Source organism: Dasypus novemcinctus, chromosome 17, assembly GCF_030445035.2.
Source record: "Dasypus novemcinctus isolate mDasNov1 chromosome 17, mDasNov1.1.hap2, whole genome shotgun sequence".
Classification (NCBI taxonomy): domain Eukaryota; kingdom Metazoa; phylum Chordata; class Mammalia; order Cingulata; family Dasypodidae; genus Dasypus; species Dasypus novemcinctus.
The window spans coordinates 36827017-36850702 of NC_080689.1; the positions used below are offsets into that span (position 1 = coordinate 36827017).

Consider the following 23686-nt stretch of genomic DNA (forward strand, 5'->3'; position numbering starts at 1 on the left):
CACCCTCATCATCATCCATTACTAGAACTTCCCCTTCACTCCCAACAGAAACCCTACACTCATTTTGTATTAATTCTCCATTGCCCCTGCCACCCACCACTGGTAACCTGTGCTCTACTTTCAGTCTGTGAGTTTGCATATTGTCTGATATTTTCTTTGTGGTTACTGTGGGGTTTAAATTTAATATCGCAAATCTGTAACAATCTTGTTTGCTTTGATACCAACTTGACTTCAATAGCATACATACACTAGGTTCCTATACCCCCCTGAACCCCCACCTTTGTATAGGTCTTGTCACAAATTAAATACTTTTACATTATGAGTCCAAAATAATTCATTTATTGCATTTTATGTATTTGCCTTTTAGATCCTGTAAGAAGTAAAATATGAAGTTTTAGAAATAAAAAATACATCAATACTGTATTTATATTTACCAAAGTCATTATCTGTACTAGAGATCTTTATTTCATTTGTGGCATCAGTCAATTGTTGAGTGTCCTTTCCTTTCAACTACAAAATTCTCTTTAGATATATATAGTGTATAATGATTGTGAAGACCCTCAGCTCTTATTTATCTGGGAATGTCTTGATCTCTCCCTTATTTGTGAAAGACAGTTTGACACATATAGAATTTTTGTTTAGCAGTTTTTTGCCTTCAGAACTTTATATATGTCTTACACTGCCTTCTTGCTTCTGAGGTTTCCAATGAGAAATCAGCACTTAATCTTATTAAGGTTCCCTTGTATATGACACATTGCTCTCTCTTGCAGCGTTTAGAATTCTTTCTTCATCTTTGGCATTCAGCAGTTTGATTATACCATGGCATGGTGTGGATCTATTTGGGTTATTCTGTTTGGAGTTTGTTGAGCATCTTAGATGTGTATTTTAATATTTTTCATGAAATTTGGGACATATTCAGTCATTATTTCTTTGAATATTCTCTCTACTCCTTACCGTTCCTCAGACTAGGTGATTTCAATTGTCTTATCTTCAGGTTCACTTATTCTTTCCTCTGCCAGCTCCAATTTGCTGCTGAACCCCTTTAAGAAATTTTTAATTTATGTTACTTTGTTCTTTAGCTCTGGTTCTTTTTCATAATTTCAGTCTCTCTCTTGATATTCTCTTCATGTTCATCTGTCATTTTCCTGATTTCCTTTAGTTCTTTGTTCATATTTTCCTTTAGCTCTTTGAACATATTTAGGACTATTTTTTAAAAAATGACTTTGGAATGTCCCACTTCTGATCTGCCTCATGATAGTTTCTAATTTTGTAATCTCCTTTGCCTGGGCCATGACTTCCTATTTTCTTGTATGTTTTGTTATCTTTTGTTGGACATTTTGATATTTTAATGTGTTATCACTGGAAGTTACATTCTGAGGTGTCTGTTCCTTAAACTTGTATCCAGTTAGTGTTATAACAGAGCTTTCCTTGAATGCTAGGAGCTAATAAATAAAAATGAAGGACAATAAGAAAACAGCTTTCTCAGTCTTTGCAGATTGACCTATGCGAGTGCTGTCCTTCAGGGCTTATCCATATAATGAGTTTAGAGAATAGCTTCAAAGTATAGGGGCCTTCCTGGCCCTTTCTGTGCATGCTTCTTGTCTTGGCCATGCATGGTTGACCTTAAGAATTCCTCCATTTATACAGTTCAGAAGGATCCTCCCTTGTCACAGTCCTGGTCACTGCACTGTATGTCCTGTAGTTTACAGTCCCTTGCCCTAGGCAGCCATTTGACTGCTCTCTTGCAGTGTTTTGTAGGAGTTCTGTGAGCTGCCTTCTCTATGCAGGGGAAGTTCTGGAACAACCAGTCCTTTAGGCAGCTACCCAACATATTGGGCCAGACATACATGCTCAGGAGTGTTACTCTGTTCCCTCTGGAACTGGGAACAGGGATCTGCCCTGGGAGCACATGATAAACTGGTGAGGGTTGGGTTAGGGACCGGCCAGGAAGCTATTAGATCCTATCACTGTTCTGTGGTCAGTAGTAATGTCCCCCCTTTTGTTTCTGACTTTAGTTATTTTGTCTTTTCTCATTTTTTGATAGTCTGCCTAAAGGTTTATTGACTTTACTGTGGTTTTTTCTCCCAAAGAACTAACTTTTAGATTTGTTGATTACTTCTATTTTTTAAAAAAATTTATTCTCAATTTCTTTACTCCTGCTTAGTCTTTATTTCCTTCCTTCTTCTCAGTTTGGGTTTAGTTTGCTGTTCCTTTTCTAGTTTCTCCAGGTAGGCAGTTAGGTCTCTCAATTAAGCTCTTCTTTTTTTTTTTTTTCCAAGATTTTTATTTTTTATTTATTTCTCTCCTCTTCCCTCCCCCCCACCCCAGTTGTCTGCTCTCTGTGTCTATTCGCTCCATGTTCTTTTGTGTCCTCTTCCGTTGTTGTATTGTTGTCAGCGGCACCAGGGATCTCTGTCTATTCTTTTTGCGTCATCTTGCTGCGTCAGCTCTCTCCGTGTGTGCGGCCGCCCTCCTGGGCAGGCTGAACTTTCTTTCACACTGTGTGGCTCTCCTTACAGGGTGCAGTCCTTGCACGTGAGGCTCCCCTACGCAGGGGACACCCCTACGTGGCACGGCACTCCTTGCGCAACATCAGCACTGCGTGTGGGCCAGCTCCACATGGTCAAGGAGGCCTGGGGTTTGAACTGCAGACCTCCCATGTGGTAGGCAGATGCCCTAACCACTGGGCCAAGTCCGCTTCCCTCTTCTTTCTTAATGGAAGCATTTAGAGCAGTAAATTTCCCTCTGAGAACTGTCTTCACTGTGTCTCATAAGTTCTGTTATGTTGTATTCTCATTTTCATTCATCTCAAGATATTTTCTGATTCCCCTTGTGATTTCATCTTTGACCTACTAATTGTTTAAGATTATGTTGTTTAACTTCCATATATTTGTGAATTTTCCAGGTCTCCATCTGTTAAAGAATCTAGCTTCATTCTAATATGGTCAAGGAAGATTCTTTATACAATTTAAATCTTTTGAAATTGTTTGAGACTTGCTTTACCTAATATGTAATGTATCCTGGAGAATGATTCATGTGCATTTGAGAAGAGTATGTCCCCCTGCTGATTTTTGGTGCAGTCTTCTGTGTATGTCTTATATAGGAAACTATGGGAGCAAGGGGAGGCGATATCCTTCCCCACCTTCCTAGGAGTGAGGAGAGGATCAGAGAAACTGTCCCAGGGACCAACTTTTCCATCTGGTTTAGAACTAGACCTCTTTCTTCTTCCTGTTCACCACTTGAGGCAGAGGGCCCTGAGCCCCTTGGCTGCCTGCACAACCCCTGACATTGTCTGCTGGTGACTCAATTTGCCAATGTGCTGCAGCCTGTTTTCTTCCAATTACAGCAAGACTGTCAGTCTCAAAAAAAAAAAAAATCTATTTGTCCAATATTAGTATCGCTACTCCAGGTCGTTTTGATTATTATTTGCATGGAATATCTTTTTCCAACCTTTCACTTTCAGCCTGATTATGTCCTTATGTCTTTGGTAAGTCTCTTGTAGACAGCATATAAATGGCTCATTTTTTATCCATTCTGTCATCTATGACTTTTGATTGGGGAGTTCAGTCCATTAACATTCAATGTTAATATTGTAAAGGCATTACTTTGTTCATATTATCCTTTGACTTAACATTATAATATTTTACTATAGTCTGTATTTTTTACCTTGTAAGTAAATGATCTTACTAACAGTCTTCATTTCTACACTCTTCTTCAAGTCTCTTGCCCTTGTCTTTTCAGGTTGCAGCACTCCCTTTAGTATCTCTTGTAAATCTGGTTTTTTTTAGTAACATACTTTGTCATTTAGTCTTCACAACAATTCTATGAGGGTTGATAACATTATCACCTGCATTGCAGAAACTGGGATTTAGAGAGAGGTAGAAATAGATGTCTTCTGAAAATAATGATTGATTAGTGGAGTTGGAGCATCAGTCAACTACTGATTAAATATAGGGAAGCAAAGAAATATTTGGTTTTATTTACTGCCATGGTCATTATAGTTACAGTACTAGTAACAATTTGCCAGTTTACTAGAAGGGAATGTAGAATGTCCTCTGTTATAATGGGCTTTGATTTTATTGGGTTTACCTCTTCAGTTAGTTGTTGGGTATAGTAAATATTCATTGATTTTAATTTCTTTAATTTTAAATATATGATAATTTGGACATGAGTTGGGCCTAAGTTTACTTCAGAACTCTAAAACCTAAGGGCCCTCTAAACAAATAAAAGGAAAATGTTAATCTGCTTAATTGGAATGTATTATATTATCCTAGCCCTCTAGCCATGCCCTTGCAAATAATATCAGTAGATTGCAACACTAATCTATGGTTTTTAGGTAGCTGTTTTTAATATACTGATCACCTGTTCATTAAAACTTGATCTCTTCTTAGCTTTACAGTTGATTGTTTCAGTGAAAGTAATAAAATTATATAGTTCTTTAAATATGTAGTAGTAGATTTTAAGTCTGAATCCTTTTCTTTGAAAATGGCCATTTGCGTTTATCAGTAAACACAGAGTTTTTTAGAACTCTATAAGTAAAATATAGTTAGAATAATTTTTTAAATAGAGTAAAACTAAATGTTTCTCTTTAGTTTGTTGTTTTCTTGTTGCATTGAGTTATAAACAGAGTACAAAGTGGTCAGCTGAAGGTGTATTGTTTAGATTTTAGATCTTGTTTGTATTTTCACTTAGTTTTAATGTGTGTTGATACAGTACATCTGAAAATATTTGTGTTCTAATAACATTGGTTTTTATTTTTTACAAATCAGAATAAAGTAGAATTAAGTGTGTTGAAAAGACTTCATTTTGACTGATTTAAATTTAAGGGAGGATTTTTTTAAAAAATGAATACAAATAGATTTCCCATTCTTGCTCACTGAAGGGTATCATTGGTGTGTGTGAGGTTCTCTTTATAAATTCCTATTTATAAATTAGTACCCTTAGGATTTATGCCTATTGACTGTCATAGGTTTAAGAATGTATAGTTGTGCTTATTTTACTTTGATGACTGTTACATCAGTATATTTGCTCTCTTTGTTTTAATTTTCTTGGTTTGACCAAAAGATTATTTTGTCAGAAAACAGCCAAAAATATAAGAACCAGAATGATAAATATACAACTTGAATTCCCTAAAGCAAGAGGTTTTGATTATATTTTGGTGCAACAAAGTTTTTTTTTCATTATTTCTAAACCTTATGGCTAAATTGTAAGTAATGGTTTGTTCTCACTTTGATATAGGAACAACTAAAAATGAAGGATCAGTCATTGAGAAAACTACAACAGGAAATGGATAGTTTGACCTTTCGAAATCTGCAGCTTGCCAAGAGGGTAGAACTACTCCAAGATGAACTGGCTCTAAGTGAACCCCGAGGCAAGAAAAACAAGGTAAGTTCAAATAAAAGCAAGTTGTTGTGGCCTTGTTCATTAGGTACAGCTATATACAGTCTGTCCTAGTTTTAACAGAAAGATCATTCTCAAGTTCTCTCATTTCCTATTATCACACCTGAATATTGAATCAATAAAGCCGACGTCTATCACAAATAAATACTAAGTATTAGAGGCATTTTTATATGAAAGTCAGTTTAAAAGAGTTTATTAAGCAGACATGTACATGGCTGTGTTAGTGGCTGAGAAAAATATATGAATATCTTATGTTGGTCACAGTTGTTAATATTGTTTAGTTATGTCAAGTTTCCATTAACACAATTTAGGGCAAGAATCATTGCCAGCGTGTCACTGCTGAATGTACCATGTACAGAACATATCGTGGGTTGTAAATACATTGCAGGTACATTTTCCAAGTGCTTATTTTTATGAGGCTAATTTGGTATTCTTGTCCTGAGATTTCAAAATAAGGATTTCCTTTATGGTTTTATATAGTAAGGTAAGATTATTCATACTGCTCTCAGATGGATGATCTGATTCTTTCAAACATTCTATTATTAGGTTTGGTAGGGGTTTTTTGTTGTTGTTGTTGTTTTTAAAGCTTAGGGATTGGTGATTAAGTCTTTAAGTCTTGAATCTGTCTAGAGTAATACTCTATTGCGTAGACTGGTGTAGTTAACGATAGAATGGGCAGGAGGGAGGAAAAGGCACACAGGAACTCAAGAAGCACGGTGTGGAGGGGAGAGCACAGACTTTGGAGTTAAGCCCAGGCTTGAAATTGGGTCTGCCATTTAGAGTTTTATGGCTATAGGCAAATGTTTTAACCTTGCAATCTCTTTCTCCATTAGCAATGGGGATGATATTGTTTAGACCGTTGTGTGGATTAAATTGGGTCATATAAAAGCACTTAGTACTGTATTTGCCATATAATATATGTTAGCACCTTTTTCTGCATTTCCCCTACATGGAAAGATTTTCTAGAGGTAGTTTTTAAATAAAAGGCAAACAGAGAGAGCAAAACAGTATGCATTAGAGTTCCTTGGGAAACTTGTCAAACTATATATACCTTAGAAATTCTGGTAAGTCCCCGGGGAAGGAATTAACATCTATACTTTCTAGGTTACTAAGAGTCCTTCTTAGTACTGTTTTAGCAGTGGTTTGGGCATAAGACTTCTGAATAAATTTTAATTAAAGTCTTCCATATTTGGAAGCACTAAAGACCCAGAATATGTTATTCAGCAGCATTCTTTATATACCTCTTGTGTTCCAAACATGGTGGATATTTAACGATTTTTTAATGTAACAGCTCCATTTTCAGAGTTTCCTAAGTTGATACACATTGGATCATTTTAGATGAATAGGTGACTTCATTTTACATGAGGAATGAGTACACGGGGGGCACAGAAGGGTGATGACTGATGTAGGAACACAGATGCATTGTTAGACTGTCTGTTGAATAGTTTCAGTTCTATTATTACATGAAAACAAATGTTCACTATTGGATCTTTTACAAAGAGCTATTCTTCTATGTAGAAAAGTTAATAATGACGCAAAAGGAAGGTATTTTTCATACTCTCTGAGCTTTCTTCTGTTTATTAACAGCTTTATTTTATATAATATTTTTAAAACATATTTATATGAATTTTTGTATAAACTTATCTTTGTAAATGTTAAGTAATTTATTAAAATTTCTTAAAGGAGTTTAATAACTCAGACTCATGTCATTGCTACTTGAAATGATATTTATTAGTACTTTTTATATTACTGGTTTTCTGGGTCTGGTCTGTCCTCCAACAGAACTACTCTTGAGTTCATCTACAAAGAATAGTGAGCCTTACCTATTCTTTTTTCTCTCTCTCTTTTTAAGCTTTCCTGCCCATTGCAATATTTGCAGTTCCAACTTGTATCACATAGGAAAAGTTAAATGATGGACTATATACCTTTTGCAGGATTGTTTGAGAATGGTGAACACATAGAAGAGACGAGCTACTAAGGTGATAGAAAATCTGTGTACCTTAGGATGTTTCTCTAAAGGATGAAAGTTATGTGGACATAACTTATTCTTTCCATCAGAAAAGTGGGGAATCTTCTTCTCAGTTGAGCCAAGAGCAGAAGAGTGTCTTTGATGAAGACCTGCAGAAGAAGATAGAAGAGAATGAACGTTTGCATATACAAGTGAGTAAATCTCTGTTTTTCCTTATGAATTTAAAAATAGTTTGTCTGACCTAGAGTGTTGAAAAACTAGTACTGAGTGTTTTGTAAATGTAAGTGCTTAAATGTTTCCTTTGTTCTTTAGGAATATACGTCACATGCCATTTATTTATTTTTTAAGTGTCATATACATCTTAATATGGACGACTGCTTTGAACTATGATTTGTTCAGAGGACAGCAGAATTAACTTTATAACTTAACAGTACAGAAATGTGTGGGTGGTATTCATTTTATGTAGAGCACGATTGGATGGATTGCTTAGATAGGGGCTTATATAGCAGTAAGTCCTGTTTGCTTCTTAATTTATTAATGTTTAGTTGCACTTTTATCTGTTTCTCTTAGACTGTAAGGTCTATGAGGATATGGGCCATGTCTCTGTCATATACCCAAGCCCTGAGGGCCTCACTCATAGTAGGCACTCAGGTTTTGTGGAATGTTGCTGAATGATGAATGACTGCTTATGAGCTACTCAGTCTATTGTAATAAGAATTGTAGTGTTGTGTGCTCAACTCTACCTCCTGATTTTTTTGTTTGGGCATAATCAAATCATGGAAAATAAATATGTGCTAATTCTATGTCTTTGAAATAATTAAAAAATTGAACTTTTGACCTCAGGGCATTTTATGCCTTAAGTATTGATAATTCTGCCTTGCTAACAGACTTTTATTAAAGAAAAAAGTTTTACTTATTTTAGGAATAATACTTATTTTAATTTTGACTATCTAATTGTGGAGGTTAGCCTAGTAGAAAAGTTATGCTCTAATCAGTTGTATTCTCTGTGCACTAGAAATTATTTGAAATAGGAAATTGATGAGGGTGGGAGGAAGGAGGCACTGATTTTGGAGTAGATTTTCTTCATTCATTTCTCATTTCTACTCTGTTCTCTTTTGGATGTGAGACATTAGACAGGTTTATAACCCTTTTAAGCTTCGATGTCCACGTCTGTAAAGGGAGAATAATAACAGTACAACTTCTGCTATGCTGTGAGGATTACATGAGATAATGTACAGTGCCGGCTGTTAAGAAGGCGCTCAGGATATTCGCTGCTGTTGTTTTCCTCTTCATTTGTGTCTATTAGGATATTTTGAGAGGAGAAAGTGGTCTTTTCTTTTCAGTTTTTTGAAGCTGATGAGCAGCACAAGCATCTGGAGGCAGAGCTGAGGAGTCGGCTGGCTGTGCTGGAGACGGAGGCGGCCCAGCACCAAGCCGTGGTGGACGGCCTGACACGGAAGTACATGGAGACCATCGAGAAGCTGCAGAATGACAAGGCTAAGCTAGAAGTAAGCCCCCCTGTGTGTGAGGACGTGTTAGAAAATAATCCAGGTCTTTGTAATCATCTGTGCTTTAGAGAACCCAAAGTTGGTATTCAAGGAGATTGTTGCCTGCAGGGTCTCCTGGATATGTTCTCATCTGTAGCCTGAGCCTTCTACTTTTCTATTTCTTCTAAAATCCAGGTAAAATCTCAGACTCTAGAAAAGGAGGCCAAGGAATGTCGACTTCGAACAGAAGAATGGTATGTGGAACATGAATTCCAAGGGGGCCCTGAAGTAAGAATCGAAAGACCTGAGTGTTGGTATTAGCAGCTTCTCTGTCTTAGTTCTCTCATGGTAAAAATGAGGAGATGGAAATAGATTTACAGGAAAATTAGGCAGAAAATACAGAGTTCCTCTTTTGGTTTGCTAAAAGCAACTAGAAACAGTATACCAGAAATGGGTTGGGCGTTTATAATGGTTTTTGAGGTTAAAAACTTACAATTCTGAGGTTGAGGAAGTGTCCAAATCAAGGCATCATCAAGAGACGCTGCCTCACCAAGGGCAGCCGTGGGCAATGAGGCACATGGCAGGGCGTAATGGTGGCTCTGCCAGTCGCTTCCTTCTTCTCCAGGCTTACTTCCTCCCCAAGCTCAGCTGTGGGTGATAGGGCTTATCTTATGGCTTATCTCTCCCCTCTCCTCTAGGCCTTGTCTCTTTTAGCTTCTTGCGGGCCTCTTTCCATGTGCCTCTGTGTTCCGCTGATTCCAGCCTCCAGCATCTGGGACCTCTCTTTTGCCCTCTTGGGGTTTCTCTGTCTCTGCCACTTTTTCCTGCGTCTGCTGTTTTTAGTTCTCCGTGTGTAAAGGACTCCATTAAGGGGACTAAATGAGATAATCTAGTCAAAGGCCCTTAATAGAAATAATTTAATTAATTTAATTTTAATAAAATAAGTTTATATGCCCAGGAATGTATTAGCTCTAAGGGCATGATCTTTTCTGGGATCCACAAAAACCTTCAAACTATCACTGTTCCCACATACCCCTACACCCACAGTTTTCTCTATTATTTAACCCTTTGCATTAGTGTGATACTTTCGTTACAGTTAATGAAACAATGTAACTATACTAGGGTTCTTTATTTGTGTTGTACAGTCTTATGGTTGTTTTTTTTAAAACAAATTTTTATTCTAGTAACATATTTGCAATCTACAATTTCATTCATATATATAATTCAGTGGTGTTACAGTTAGAGTGTTGTGCTGCCATCACCACCATCCATTACCAAAGTTTTCCCATCACCCTAAAAAGAAACTCTGTACCACTTAAACCTTAACTCCCCAATTCATACTCCCAACCAGGTCCCTGGTAACCTATATTCTAGTGTTTGACTTTATGAATTTGTTTATTCTTATTATTTCACTTCAGTGAGATCATACAATATTTATTATATTGTGTCTGGCTTATTTCACTCAACTTGAAATTTTATCTTTAGGGTTCATTCATGCTGATGGATGTATCAGAACTTCATTCCTTTTTATGGTCAAATAATATTCCATGGTGTATATATATCACATTTTGTTTATACATTCATCTGTGGATGGGTACTTGGGTTGCTTCCATATTTTGGTAATTGTGAATAATGCAGATATGACTATCAGAGAAAATATCTGTTCTATTCTTATTTTCACTTCTATTGTATATACCTAGAAGTAGAATTGCAGGGTCATGTGGTAACTCTGTACTTCATAACCTGAGGAGCCACCAAGCTGTTTTTCATAGCCAATGCACCACTTTACATTTCCATCCGATAATGAACAAGTGTTTGTATTTCTCCACATCCTCTCCATTTGTTGTTTTTGTCCTTTTTTAAAATAGTAGTCATTAAAAGGTATGTGAAATGGTATTAAATCATGATTTCAAGTTGCATTTCCCTAATGGCTAATGATTTTGAGCATCTCCTCATGCACGTATTAGCCATTTGGGGAAATTTTTATTAAGGTTTTTTGGCCAATATTTGATTGGGTTGTTTTTGTTGTTTTTGTTGTTAAATTGAAGGTTTCTATATATATTTGGGATATCAAGATGTCAGTCTTTTTCAGATATGTTGTTTCTAAAGATTTTCTCACATTGTGTAGGTTATTGTTTTACTTCCATGATAGAGCCCTTTAAGAACAAAATTTTTAAATTTTGGTGAAGTTCTAATTGTCCATTTTTTTCTTTTATTGCTTCTGCTTCAGGGTTACATAATATCCAAGAAAACATTGCCTAATACAGGGTCCTGGAGGTGCTTCTTTATGTTTTCTTCTAGGAGTTTGATATTTCTGACTTGTATATTAAGGTCTTTGATTCATTTTGAGTTGACTTTTGTATATGCTGTGAGGTAGGGGTCTGTCTCCTTTTTTTGTTTTTGCAAATGGAGAGCCACCACCATTTGTTGAAGAGACTCTTCTTTCCCATTGAGTGATTATTTCCCCCTTGTCAAAATTCAGTTTGTCATAAATCTGAGGGTTGATTTCTCAGCCCTCAGTTTGATTCCATTGGTCTGTCCTTGTGCTAGTACCATGCTATTTTGATCACTGTGGTTTTGTAAGAAGTTTTTTAAAAAAGCAGTTTTGAGATATTGTCACATACCATACAATCATTCCAAAGTACGATCAATAGCTTTTAGTTTAATCATAGTGCTGTGCATTCATACCATAAAAAAATTTAGAACAATTTCATTACTCCTAAAAGAAAAACTCTACACCCCTTAGCAGTCACCTCTCAATCCCTCTATCCTTCCCCAGTCCTACATAACAGCTAATCTAATTCCATCTTTATAAATTTATTTATATTTACATTTTATATAAATGTAATCATACAATATGTAGTACTTCATGTTTGGTTTCTTTCACTTGAATAATTTTTTTTTTTGCTTGTTATTAACATCTTTTTTCTTTTTTTTCCTATCTGGTTGCGTCATCATCTTTGGTGTGTCACTTTGCTGTGCGGGGGCCTGCGCCTCTCAATGCTGCGTGGGGCCCTGTACCTCACCATGCAGGTCTGGGATGCCTTTTTTCTTACCAGGAGGTCATGGGGATCAAATCCATTGCCTCCATATGGTAAACAGGAGCTCAACTGCTTGAGCCACAGCTGCTTCCCTGTTATTAACATCTTGTAACATTAACATACATTTGTTCAGTTTCAAAGAAAAAAAGTATTATATGCAATATTACCCATTCATATTTCAGTAAGTTTTACTATGCTATTGAGTCCTATGTTATATTTTTAAACTTTCCTTCTAGTAATATATATGACCTTAGACTTTTCCTTTCAACCACTGTCATACCCATAAAATTATACTGCTAGTTATAAACATGTTGTGCATTCACCTTTTCTATCATTTCCAAAGATTAACAAACAACTTTTTATTTAAAAATCAATTCTGCACAAGTTATCCCTCAGCTTTCCATTCTCTAACTTCATTATATTTTCTGGTAACCCGTATTCTGGTTATTGACTCTGTGAGTTTACACAATATATTAAGTTCATAATAGCACAATCATACAGTATTTGTCCTTTTGTATCTGACTTGCTTCACTTAACATAATGCCCTCCAGGTTCATCCATGTTGTCATATGCCTCACAACTTCATTTCTTCTTACATCTGTATAATATTCCATTGTGTATGTACACCACAATTTGTTTATCCATTCATTGGTGGGTGGACACTTGTGTTGTTTCCATCTATTAGCAATTGTGAATAATGCCGCTATGACTGGTATGCAGATGTCTGTTCATGTCACTGCTTTCAGTTCTCAGTATACACCTAAGAATAGGTCATGTGGTGCAGGTCATGTGGTACATATCTATATTCAACTTCCTTAGGAACTGCCAAACTGTCCTCCACAGTAGCTGCACCATTCTACATTCCCACAACAGCAAATAAGTGTTCCCATCTTTCCACATCCTTTCCAACACTTGTAGTTTTCTGCCTTTTTATTAGTGACCATTCTAATAAGTGTGAAATGTTATCTCATTGTAGCTTTGTTTTGAATTTCCCTAATTGCTAGTGATGTTGAACATGTTTTTTTTTTTTTTCCCATTTATAATTCTTCTTTGGACAAATGTCTATTCCAGTCTTTTGCCCATTTTTTAGTCAGGTCATTTATCTTTCTATTGTTGAGTTGTAGCATCCCTTTATATATCATGGATATTGAATCCTTATTAGATATGTGATTTCCAAATATTTTCTCCCAGTGAGTCAGCTGCCTTTTCACCCTTTTGACAAAGTCCTTTGAAGTACAAAAGTGTTTAATTTTGGAGAGGTCCCGTTTATCTATTTTTTTTCTATTGTTGCATGTGCTTTTGTGTATGATGCAAGAAACCACAACCTATCACAGGATCTTAAAGATGTTTCCCTACATTTTCTTCTGGTAATTTTATGGTCCTGGCTTTTATATTTAGATCCTCAGTCCATTTTAAGTTGATTTTATATAGGGAGTGAGATGGGCATCCTCTTTCATTTTAAGTTATGGATATCCAGTTCTCCTAGCACCATTTGTTCAAGAGACTGTATTGTTACATTAACATGGATTTGGTAGGGTTGTCAAAAACCAGTTGGCCATAGAAGTGAGGGTTTATTTCTGGACTCTAAATTATATCCCACTGATAAAGGTCTCTCTCTTTATGCTGATACCATGCTGTTTTGACTACTGTAGCTTTGTAATATGTTTCAAGGTCAGGCAGCGAGAGCTCCCACATCACTCTTTGTTTTTAGAATGCTTTTGGCTATCTGGGTGTAACTTTCCCTCCCAAATGAATTTTGTAATTGCCTTTTCTATTTTTGTAAGTAGGCTATTGGAATTTTGATTAGTATTTCATTGAATCTATAAATCACTTTGGGTAGGATCAACATCTTCATGATATTTAGTCTTCCAATAAATGAACACAAATGTCTTTCCGTTTGTTTAGGTCTTCATTGATTTCTTTTAGCATTGTTTTATAGTTTTCTGAATATAGTTCCTGTACTCCTTTGGTTAAATTTATTCCTAGGTATTTGAGTCTTTTTGTTGCTATTATAAATGAAACTTTTTCCCCTGATTTCAGATTGTTCAATACTAGTGTACAGAAACATAACTGATTTTTGCATGTTGGTCTTGTATCCTGCCACTTTGCTGAACTTGTTTATTAGCTCAAGTAGCTTTGTCTATACATATTTCAGAATTTTCTAAATATGGGATCATGTTATCTGTAAGTAGTGAGAGTTTTATTTCCTCTTTTCCCTTATTTGGATGCCTTTTTTTTCCCCCTTGTCTGATTGCTGTAGCTAGAACTTCTAGGACAATACTGAATTTCTGTAGTGATAATGGGCATCCTTGTCTTGTTCCTGATCTTAGAGGGAAAGCTTTCATCCATTCCCCACTGAGTACAATTTTGGCTGTAGGTTTTTTGTGTATACCCTTTGTCATATTGAGAAATTTTCCTATCTTTCAAAGTTTTTTATCCAGAAAGAATGCTGGATTTTGTTGAATGCCTTTTCTGCTTTGATCAAGACGATCATTTGTTTTTTTCCTTCAGTTTTAACCTAGTGTATTATATTAATTCTTTTCTTGTATTGAACCACCCTTGCGTACCAAGAATAAATCTGACTTGGTCATGGTGTACAATTCTTTTGATATGCTGTTGGATTCTATTTGAGGGTATTTTGTTGATAATTATTGCATCTATGTTCATTAGAGAAATTGGTCTGTAATTTTCATTTCTTGTAGTATCTTTATCTGGCCTTGGTATTAGGATGATGTTAGCTTCATAAAATGTATTGGGTAATTTTCCCTCCTCTTCAATTTTTTGGGAGCATTTAAACAGGATTGGTGTTAATTCTTCTTGAAATGCTTCATAGAATCCCACCTATGAAGCCATCTTGTCATGGACATTTCTTTGTTGGGAGATTTTTGATGACAGATATAATCTCTTTAAATGTGATTGGTTTGTTAAGTTCTTGTATTTCTTGTAGCATCAGTGTAGGTTGTTTGTGCATTTCTAGGAATTTGTCCATTTCATCTGTGTTGTCTAGTTTGTTAGCATACAGTTTTTCATAATATCCTCTAATGATCCCTTTTATTTCTGTGGATTCAGTTGTAATTTCCCCTCTTTCATTTCCGATTTTATTTGCATCTTCTCTTTTTTTTCTTTGTTAGTCTAGCTAGGAATTTGTCAATTTTTTTGATTTTCTCAAAGAACCAGCTTTTGGTTTTGTTGATTTTCTCTATTTTGTTGTTGTTGTTCTCAATTACATTTATTTCTGCTCTAATCATTATTTCCTTTTTTTTAAAAAAAGATGCTTAGATTACATAAATGTTACATAAAAAATGTAGGGGATTCCCAAATGCCCCCCTCCCCATGACTCCCACACTTTCCCACATTAAGAACATCCCTCATTAGTGTGGTACATTCATTGTAATTGATGAACACGTTTTGGAGCACTGCCACTAAGAATGGGTTACAGTTTACATTGTAGTTTATGCTCTCTTCCACACAATTTTGTAAGTTATAGCAAGATACATAATGGCCTGTATCTGTTATTGCAGTGTCATTCAGGACAATTCCCAAGTCCTGAAAATGCCCCCATATTACACCTGTTTTTCCCTTTCACTGCCCTCAGAACCTCCAGTGGCCACTGCCTCCACATCAGTGATACAGTTTTTTCTATTAGAATTGCAATGAGTCTATAGTAGAATACCAGTACATCTACTTTAGTCCATAGTTCATTCCCCAATCCTGAAGATTCTGGGATGGTGATTTCCACTCCAACTGTAATTGAGAGGGGGCTTCAGTCCTTTAGGGCTGATGGCTGGAACTTTCTTCCTTGCAGTTATAGACTCTGTCTGTCCTTGGTATGGTGGTTGTCCTTCATCACCTCCTCGTTAGTTGTCCTAGGTGAGACCAATGAACTGGAAAGTAGGTGTTGCAACTCCATTGAAATTGAGGACCCAGCTGGGCCCTCAAAGATTTAAATCTCTTTGATGTACACCTCCCAACTCTAGTACTAATTATAGGTTCAAATAGAAGGGCAAAAAAGCCCTATATAGGGAAACCACAACTGAGTCCAACTCTGCCACCCTGGGGAGCATAAATTCCAAAATAGGGCCCACTGGCAAGATACCCAACTCCTGAGCTACCTGCCCTGACTATAGTGTCTGGATATCTCCAGAGCCCTCAGAAACCCCACTATTTGGGGTAGTATCTATTGGCATTCAATGAGATCCTGCTGAGACATGCATAAGAGTAAACTCTGGGATGACCTCCCAACTCACTTTGAAGTCTCTTAGCCATATAAACTCATTTTTCTTTCTCCTTCCTTCCTTCCTTCCTTCCTTCCTTCCTTCCTTCCTTCCTTCCTTCCTTCCTTCCTTCCTTCCTTCCTCCCTCCCTCCCTCCCTCCCTCCCTCTCCCTCCCTCTCCCTCCCTCTCCCTCTTTCTCTCTCTTTCTCTATCTCTCTCCCTCCGTGTTCTTCTTTATCCGCTTCTGTTGTTGTCAGCAGCACGGGAATCTGTGTTTCTTTTTGTTGCATCATCTTGTTGTGTCAGCTCTCCGTGTGTGCAGCACCATTCTTGGGCAGGCTGAACTTTCTTTTGTGCTGGGCAGTTCTCCTTATGGGGTGCACTCCTTGGGACACCCCTGCGTGGCACGGCACTCCTTGCACGCATCAGCACTGCATGTGGGCCAGCTCCACGTGGGTCAAGGAGGCCTGGGGTTTGAAGTGCAGACCTCCCATGTGGTAGACGGACGCTCTAACCACTGGGCCAAGTCCTCTTCCCTAAACTCATTTTTCTTTACCTTTTTCCTCTTTTGGTCAAGGTCTTTTTCGAGTTGCATTGCTATAATCTTTATTATTTCCTTCTACTTGCTTTGGGGATGGTTTGCTCTTCTTTTTCTAGTTTCTTCAGTTCAGTTAGATCTTTGATTTTAGCTCTTCTTTTTTATTATAGGTGGTTAGGGCTATAAATTTCCCTCTCAAAACTGCCTTTGCTGTATCTCATAATTTTTGATAAATTGTGTTCTTGTTTTCATCCATATCAATATATTTACTGATTTCACTTGCAATTTCTTTTTTGACCCACCTGATGATTTAGGAATGTGTTGTTCAGCCTTCACACATTTGCGGTTTTACCTCTTTCCTGTTTATTACTGATTTCCAGTTTCATTCCAATGTTATCTGAGAAAGTGCTTTGTATAATTTCAGTCTTTTTATGTTTATTGAGAGCTGCATTGTCACCTAACGTGATCTAGCCCAGAGAAAAATCCATAGGCACTTGTGGAGAATGTGTAACCCACTGAGTTTGGGTGCAGCATTCTGTATATGTCTGTTAGGTCTAGCTTGTTTATTATATTGTTCAAGTTCTCTGTTTCCTTGTTGATATTCTGTCTAGTTGTTCTATCTAATGATGTGAGTGGTGTGTTTAAATTTCCAGCGATTATGGTAGAGATGTCTTTTTCTCCTTTCAGTCTTGCCAGAGTTTGCCTCATGTATTTTGGGGCACCCTAGTTAGGTGCATAGATTTTTTTTTTTTTTTTTTTTTGGTTCCCTTGTCTGTTTGCTCATTGTATGCACATTGTCTGTTCTGCTCATTGTTTTTGCTCATCTGTGTTTTCTGGTTTTTTGGTTTTACTTTAGGAGATCCTGGGAACTGAACCTGGGACCTTCCATGTGGGAGGCGAGTGCTCAATTGCTTGAGCCACATCAGCTCCCTGCTCATTTTGTTTTTGCTTATTGCTTTTACTCATTGTCTGCTCATTGTTTGTTTCTTTTCTTTAGGAGGCATTGGAACTGAACCCAAAACCTCCCATGTGTGAGGTGGACTCTCAACTGCTTGAGTCAAATCTGTTCCCCTGCATAGATATTTATGACTGTTATTTCTTCCTGGTGAATAGCCCCAGTTACTAAAATATAACGTCGTTCCTTACATCTAATAACACCTTTGCTTTTTTTTTTTTTTTGAGGTACCGGGGCCAGGAATTGAACCCCAAACATTGTATGTGGGAAGCTGGCACTCAACCACTGAGCCACATCAGCTCCCTTAAGTTGGTTTTTTTGTTTGTTTGCTTGTTTCTTTTTTGTTTTGTTTTGTTTTGTTTTTAGGAGGCACCGGGAACCAAAGCCAGGACCTGCCATGTAAAGCAGGCACCTAACTGCTCAAACCACATCTACTCCCCAACAGCTTTGCCTTAAAGTCTATTTCATCAGATATAAGTATAGCTATTCCAGTTGTTTTTTTTTTTTTTTTTTTTTGATTACTGCATGTGTGGAGTATCTTTTTAGAACCTTTCACTTTCTATCTATTTGTATCCTTGGGTCTAAGGTGAGTTTCTCATAGATAGCGTATAGATGGCTCATATCTTTTTATAGATTTCACCAATCTTTGTCTTTTGATTAGGGAGTTTAATCCATTAACATTCAGTGTTATTACTATAAATGCAATTCTTCCTTCACCCATTTCGATATTTGGGTTTTATCTGTCATATCTGCTTTTCATCAATCTTTTTATACTTTTTGTTACTTTTACTGATATAATCCTCATTTCTAGGCTTTCTTCCAAGCATCTTTCTCCAGTCTTTATTTTTCAGGCTGTAGCACTCCCTTTAGTATTTCCTGCAAAGCTGGTCTCTTGGTTATAAACTCTCGCAGTTTCTGTTTATCTGTGAATATTCTAAATATTGAAAGACAAACTTGCTGACAATACAGTTCTTGGCTGGCAATTTTTCTCTTTCAGTGTCTTAAATATATCATACTGCTGCCTTCTTGCCTCCATGATTTCTGATGGAAAATCAGCATTTAATCTTATTGGGCATCCCTTGTATGTGATGAATAGGTTTTCCCTTGCTGCTCTCAGGATTCTCTCTTTATTTTTGGCATTTTACGTTCTAATTAGTATGTGTCTTGAGGAAGGTCTATTCAGATTTATTTGGATGTGCTTGGATACAGATATCTGTTCTTCATTTGGGTTATTTCTTCAAATATGCCTTCTTCCCTATTTCTTTTCTTTTCTCCTCCTGGGACACCCAGTACATATGTTTGCACATCTTTTGTTCTCGTTTATTTCCCTGAGACCCTGTTCAATTTTTCCCATTCTTTTCTTCATCTGTTCTTTTGTATGTTTGCTATCAGAGTTCGTGTCTTCAAGCCCACCAATTCTTCTGCCTCCTCAAATCTGCTATTATATTTCTCTAATGTATTTTTTTAGATTATTTATTTATTTCTCTCCCCTCCCCCCCATTGTCTGTTCTCTGTGTCTATTTGCTGCGTTTTTCTGTGACCGCTTCTATCCTTATCAGTGACACTGGGAATCTGTGTTTCTTTTTGTTGTGTTAGCTCTCTGTGTGTATGGTGCCATTCTTGGGCAGGCTGCACTTTCTTTTGCACCGGGTGGCTCTCCTTACGGGGTGCACTCCTTGCGCGTGGGGCTCCCCTATGTGGGGGACACCCCTCTGTGGCACGACACTCCTTGCCAGCATAAGCACTCTGCATGGGCCAGCTCCACACGGGTCAAGGAGGCAGGGGTTTGAACCATGGGCCTCCCATGTAGTAGGCAGATGCCCTATCCATTGAGCCAAGTCTGCTTCCCTCTAATGTATTTTTAATTTCATTTATTGTGCTTTTCATTTCCATAAGATCTGCTGGGGTTTTTTTTGTATGCTTTTGAATGTTTCTTTTTTTTAAAAAAATCTTTTCTTTATTTATTTGTTTTTTAAAGATTTATTTATTTCTCTCCCCTTCCCCCCTCACCCCGGTTGTCTGTTCTCTGTGCCTCTCTGCTGCGTCTTCTTTGCCCACTTCTGTTGTTGTCAGTGGCATGGTAATCTGTTTCTTTTGCTTGCGTCATCTTGTTGTGTCAGTTCCCCGTGTGTGCGGCGCCATTCCTGGGCAGGCTGCACTTTGTTTCACGCTGGGTGGCTCTCCTTACGGGGCACACTCCTTGTGCATGGGGCTCCCCTACACAGGGGACACCCCTGCATGGCATGGCATTCCTTGCGTGCATCAGCACTGCGCATGGGCCAGCTCCACACAGGTCAAGGAGGCCCGGGGTTTGAACCGCGGACCTCCCATGTGGTAGATGGATGCCGTAACCACTGGGCCAAGTCTACCGCCTGAATTTTTCTTTATGCTCACCTAGTGTCTTAATATCCTTAGTCTCTTTAGCCATCTCATTGAATTTATTAAGGTGATTTGTTTGAACATCTGTAATGAGTTGTCTCAACTCTTTTGAGTCATCTTGAGGCTTAGTGTTTGTTTTGACTGGGCATATCTTCCTGTTTCTTGGAATTGTAATTTTTTTTCTGTGTCTCAGCATCTGATTTACTAGATTCATTCATTCTGGGCTCAGTTTCTTTCCTTATCCTAGGGCTTTCTATTTGATTAGCTTTGTGTTACAGCCTCTTTGATACTTGGGTCAACTTTTATTTTGGTAAGTATTTATTTATTTATTTCTCCCCCCTACTCTCCACCCTGTTGTCTGCTCTCTGCATCTGTTTGCTCTGTGTTCTTCTGTGTCTGCTTGTATTTTCATTAGGTGGCTCTGGGAATCGATCCTGAGACCATCCAGAGTGGGATAGAGGTGCTCATTCTCTTGCGCCACCTCAGCTCCCTTGTCTCCTGTGTCTCTTATTGTCTCTCCTCTGTGTCCCTTTTTCTTGCGTCATCTTGCTGCACCAGCCCTCTGCATGGACCAGCACTTTATGCGGTCCAGCATTCTTGCACAGGACAGCACTCCATGCGGGCTAGCTTTCCCCTTGTGCCAGCTCACCACACAGGCCAGCTTGCCTTCACTAGGAGACACTGGGTATTGAACCCTGGACCTCCTATATGGTAGATGGGAGTCCAGTTGCTTGAGTCACATCTACTTCCCCTTGGGTCAACTTAATTTGGAACTTTATAGAGGCTCGTGTTTACCCAATCTGAATTTTTATTTTTTTTAATTTTTTTAAAAGATTTATTTATTTCTCCTCCCCCTTCTTGTTTGCGCTCGCTATCTTCTCTCTGAGTCCATTCACTGTGTGTTCTTCTGTGCCTGCTTGTCCTCTCTTTAGGCAGCACTGGGAACTGATCCTGCGACCTTCTGGAGTGGGAGAGAGGTACTCCATTGCTTGCGCCACCTCAGCTCCCTGGTCTGCTGCGTCTCTTATTGTTTCTTTTCTATGTCTCTTTTTGTTGCATTATCTTGCTTCACCAGCTCTCCACATGGGCCAGCACTCTGTGAGGGCCAGCACTCCTGTGTCGTTCAGCATTCTACGTGGGCCATCACACTGTGTGGGCCACCATTCCATGTGGGCCAGCTTGCCTTCACCAGGAGGCCCTGGGAATCAAACCCTGGACCTCCCATATGGTAGATGAGAGCCCAATCGCTTGAGCCACAGCTGCTTCCCCCAATCTTAATTTTTTCATCTTTTTCTTGTCCTTTCACTTGCTGGTTGTATAGTAGGAGCTGAGGATGTGGTTCTTATTGTAAGCCATGGAGGCTGAAGCTTTCTTCATTGCCCCAGGAACTGATAAAGCTTTTCCCACCTTTCTTCTCTGCCAGGGGTAGGAACAGAACCACAGCCATATGCAGTAACCAAACCATACAGGCCAATGCCATCTGTAGTTGCCCAGAGAGACTAATGAAGCTCCACACCCCTTCCTTCCCTGTCTGGGGTGGGGACAGAGCCACAGGTATGGGCAGCAACCTAAGCTATGCTGTCCAAAAGTGACTGCATTTGTCCAGGAAGACTGGTGAAGCACCGCCCCCTCCCCCCCACCAGGAGCAGGGATGAAGCCACAGGTGCGTACAACCATCTTGTCCATGTAGGCCAAAAGGGACTGCAGTTGCCCAGAGAGGCTGAGGGAGCACCTGTTCCTCCTGCCTTGTTAGGGGTGGGATGAAACCACAGGTATCCAACAATCTAGTCCATGTAGGCCGAATGCGCCCACAGTTGCTTGGAGAGGCAGAGGAAACACTGCCACCACTCCTGTCCTATTGGGGGAAGGGTGGAGCCACATGGGTGCCCAACAAGCTAGTCTGTGTGGGCTGAAAGTGACTACAGGTGCTCAGAGAGGCTGGTGCAGGTCCCCTCTGGTTTCCTCCCTGCCAGAGGTGGGACTAGAACCTAGGCTAGAGCAGCAGTCCAGCCTGTGTAGGAAGAAGTCTTTCCCTACCATCACCTTGATTTTCAGTCAGCCCTGCTTCCTGTCATGTCAGGGGTAGAGTTGAAATGGAGGCTACTGGCCTCTTTCCAACTTGGACATGTTCAAGTTTAGGTGTTCTTAGAATTGGACTTTAGCCAGCTGAATTTACTAATCGGTAGCTGAAATCAGTACCCAACTATCTCTTTCTCACTCGTTTTTGGGAAATGGAACATCTAGCTCCAGCCAGGGCACCTTGCACTGCCAGCGGAGAATGGGCACCGTCCTTCGTGGTGTACCTACTCTACTTAAGAATCTTTGCTGCAGTTAGGCAGTCTTCTTTTGTTCTCTCATGGATGTTGCAGGATGCTCTTCTGATTTCCTGGACCCTCCAGGCAGGTGATTTAGATAGCTCTGGGTGATTACTGACTGTCCTGTAGAATTAGCTGACTCTTAGAGTTCCTTACTCTGTCTCCATCTTGCTCCATCCACCTCTCAACCAGTTTTTATTAGTTATTCAGAGTTAAGTCACTTTTAATAGAGTGGTCTATGCATTAGTCCTCAGCCTGTAGATGTTTTGGACAGTGGCAGAGACTGTTCGGGGACTCCTGTACTGAGGACTAGATTCTTTCTGTTTCTGTCTACTCTAAAGAAAGGAACCCTCTCATCCCAGGTAGAAAAACTGACTAGTAATCACTATGCCAATATTTTAATGGTACATTTTTAGTAAAATAGAGGTTATGTGATCTAATCTGGAGCTATATAAGTCTTAAAATATTACTTATTAATGGGTGAGAAAGACATACTCCAATAGTTATTAGATAAATAACATTATTTTATATTTTAGTTGCATCAATTTAAGTGAATTTCTTCAATTTAGTTGTGTTGGCAAACTTAGGTGCATGACTCAGATGTGTAACTATGCTGTAGTTGACTCAAATACAGAAAATTTAGCTCCTTTTGAGCTCAAAGAAAAAAGCTCTGATGCAATACCTTTTAAAACAATTTTTAAACATTTATGTGTTATAAAGAGTTACTGGGACTTTGGTAAATTCTTCCAAACTAACATACCATTCCACTGAAGTACTGAGGTTTTATAAATGGAGACTTGGGTATTTTTCTTGTCTTCATTTTGTGACAACATTCTGCCACCAAAAGTATCCCAGATGTCAGGTACAATTCTCTGATACTAGTTGTTGAGGTAAATACAAATGAGGATTCGCTGCCTGATAGGTAATATATGGTTTTATATTTTTTTCTTTCAGTCAATTACAGTTAAAGACTCTTCATGAAGATTTGTCAGGTAGATTAGAGGAATCCTTATCAATCATCAATGAAAAAGTACCTTTTAATGATACAAGTAGGTATTATGTACAGTTTTCCTATATTTGCTTCTTCAAGCCTCTGTACTGTGGTAGTGAACTAAGTAAAATAATTTCTAATAAAATTGGTGTATAAGTACTATTTTAGTGCTGTGAAAGCATTGGTATTTTTGGATGATTAGTGTGGCAGCCATGTGCATGGTTATTTTAGAAGGAAGAATGACTGAAGGCAGCAAAAAAGACAATGAACTTTTCTAAGTAGTCTTACTAGGCCTAGAAGAAGTATTTGAAATGATTTCTTAGAAATGAATACACAGTGCTTGCATGTTTTTTAAATCAGGAAAAAACAGGCACTGATACTCTATAAATTCCATTA

The 23686-nt window shown here is 38.2% G+C and overlaps 1 protein-coding gene across 2 annotated transcripts in view; it reads left to right on the forward strand.

Moving 5' to 3' along the window:
- PPP1R21 (protein phosphatase 1 regulatory subunit 21) overlaps window positions 1-23686 on the forward strand; it is a 95591-nt gene that overhangs the window by 22767 nt on the left and 49138 nt on the right. For both annotated transcript variants that reach the window (XM_004458770.4, XM_004458769.5), the window contains exons 3-7: window positions 5239-5385; window positions 7459-7560; window positions 8713-8877; window positions 9052-9110; window positions 23254-23348. In XM_004458770.4, the coding sequence (XP_004458827.2) occupies window positions 5239-5385; window positions 7459-7560; window positions 8713-8877; window positions 9052-9110; window positions 23254-23348 (568 nt within the window). The remainder of the gene's footprint in view (window positions 1-5238; window positions 5386-7458; window positions 7561-8712; window positions 8878-9051; window positions 9111-23253; window positions 23349-23686) is intronic.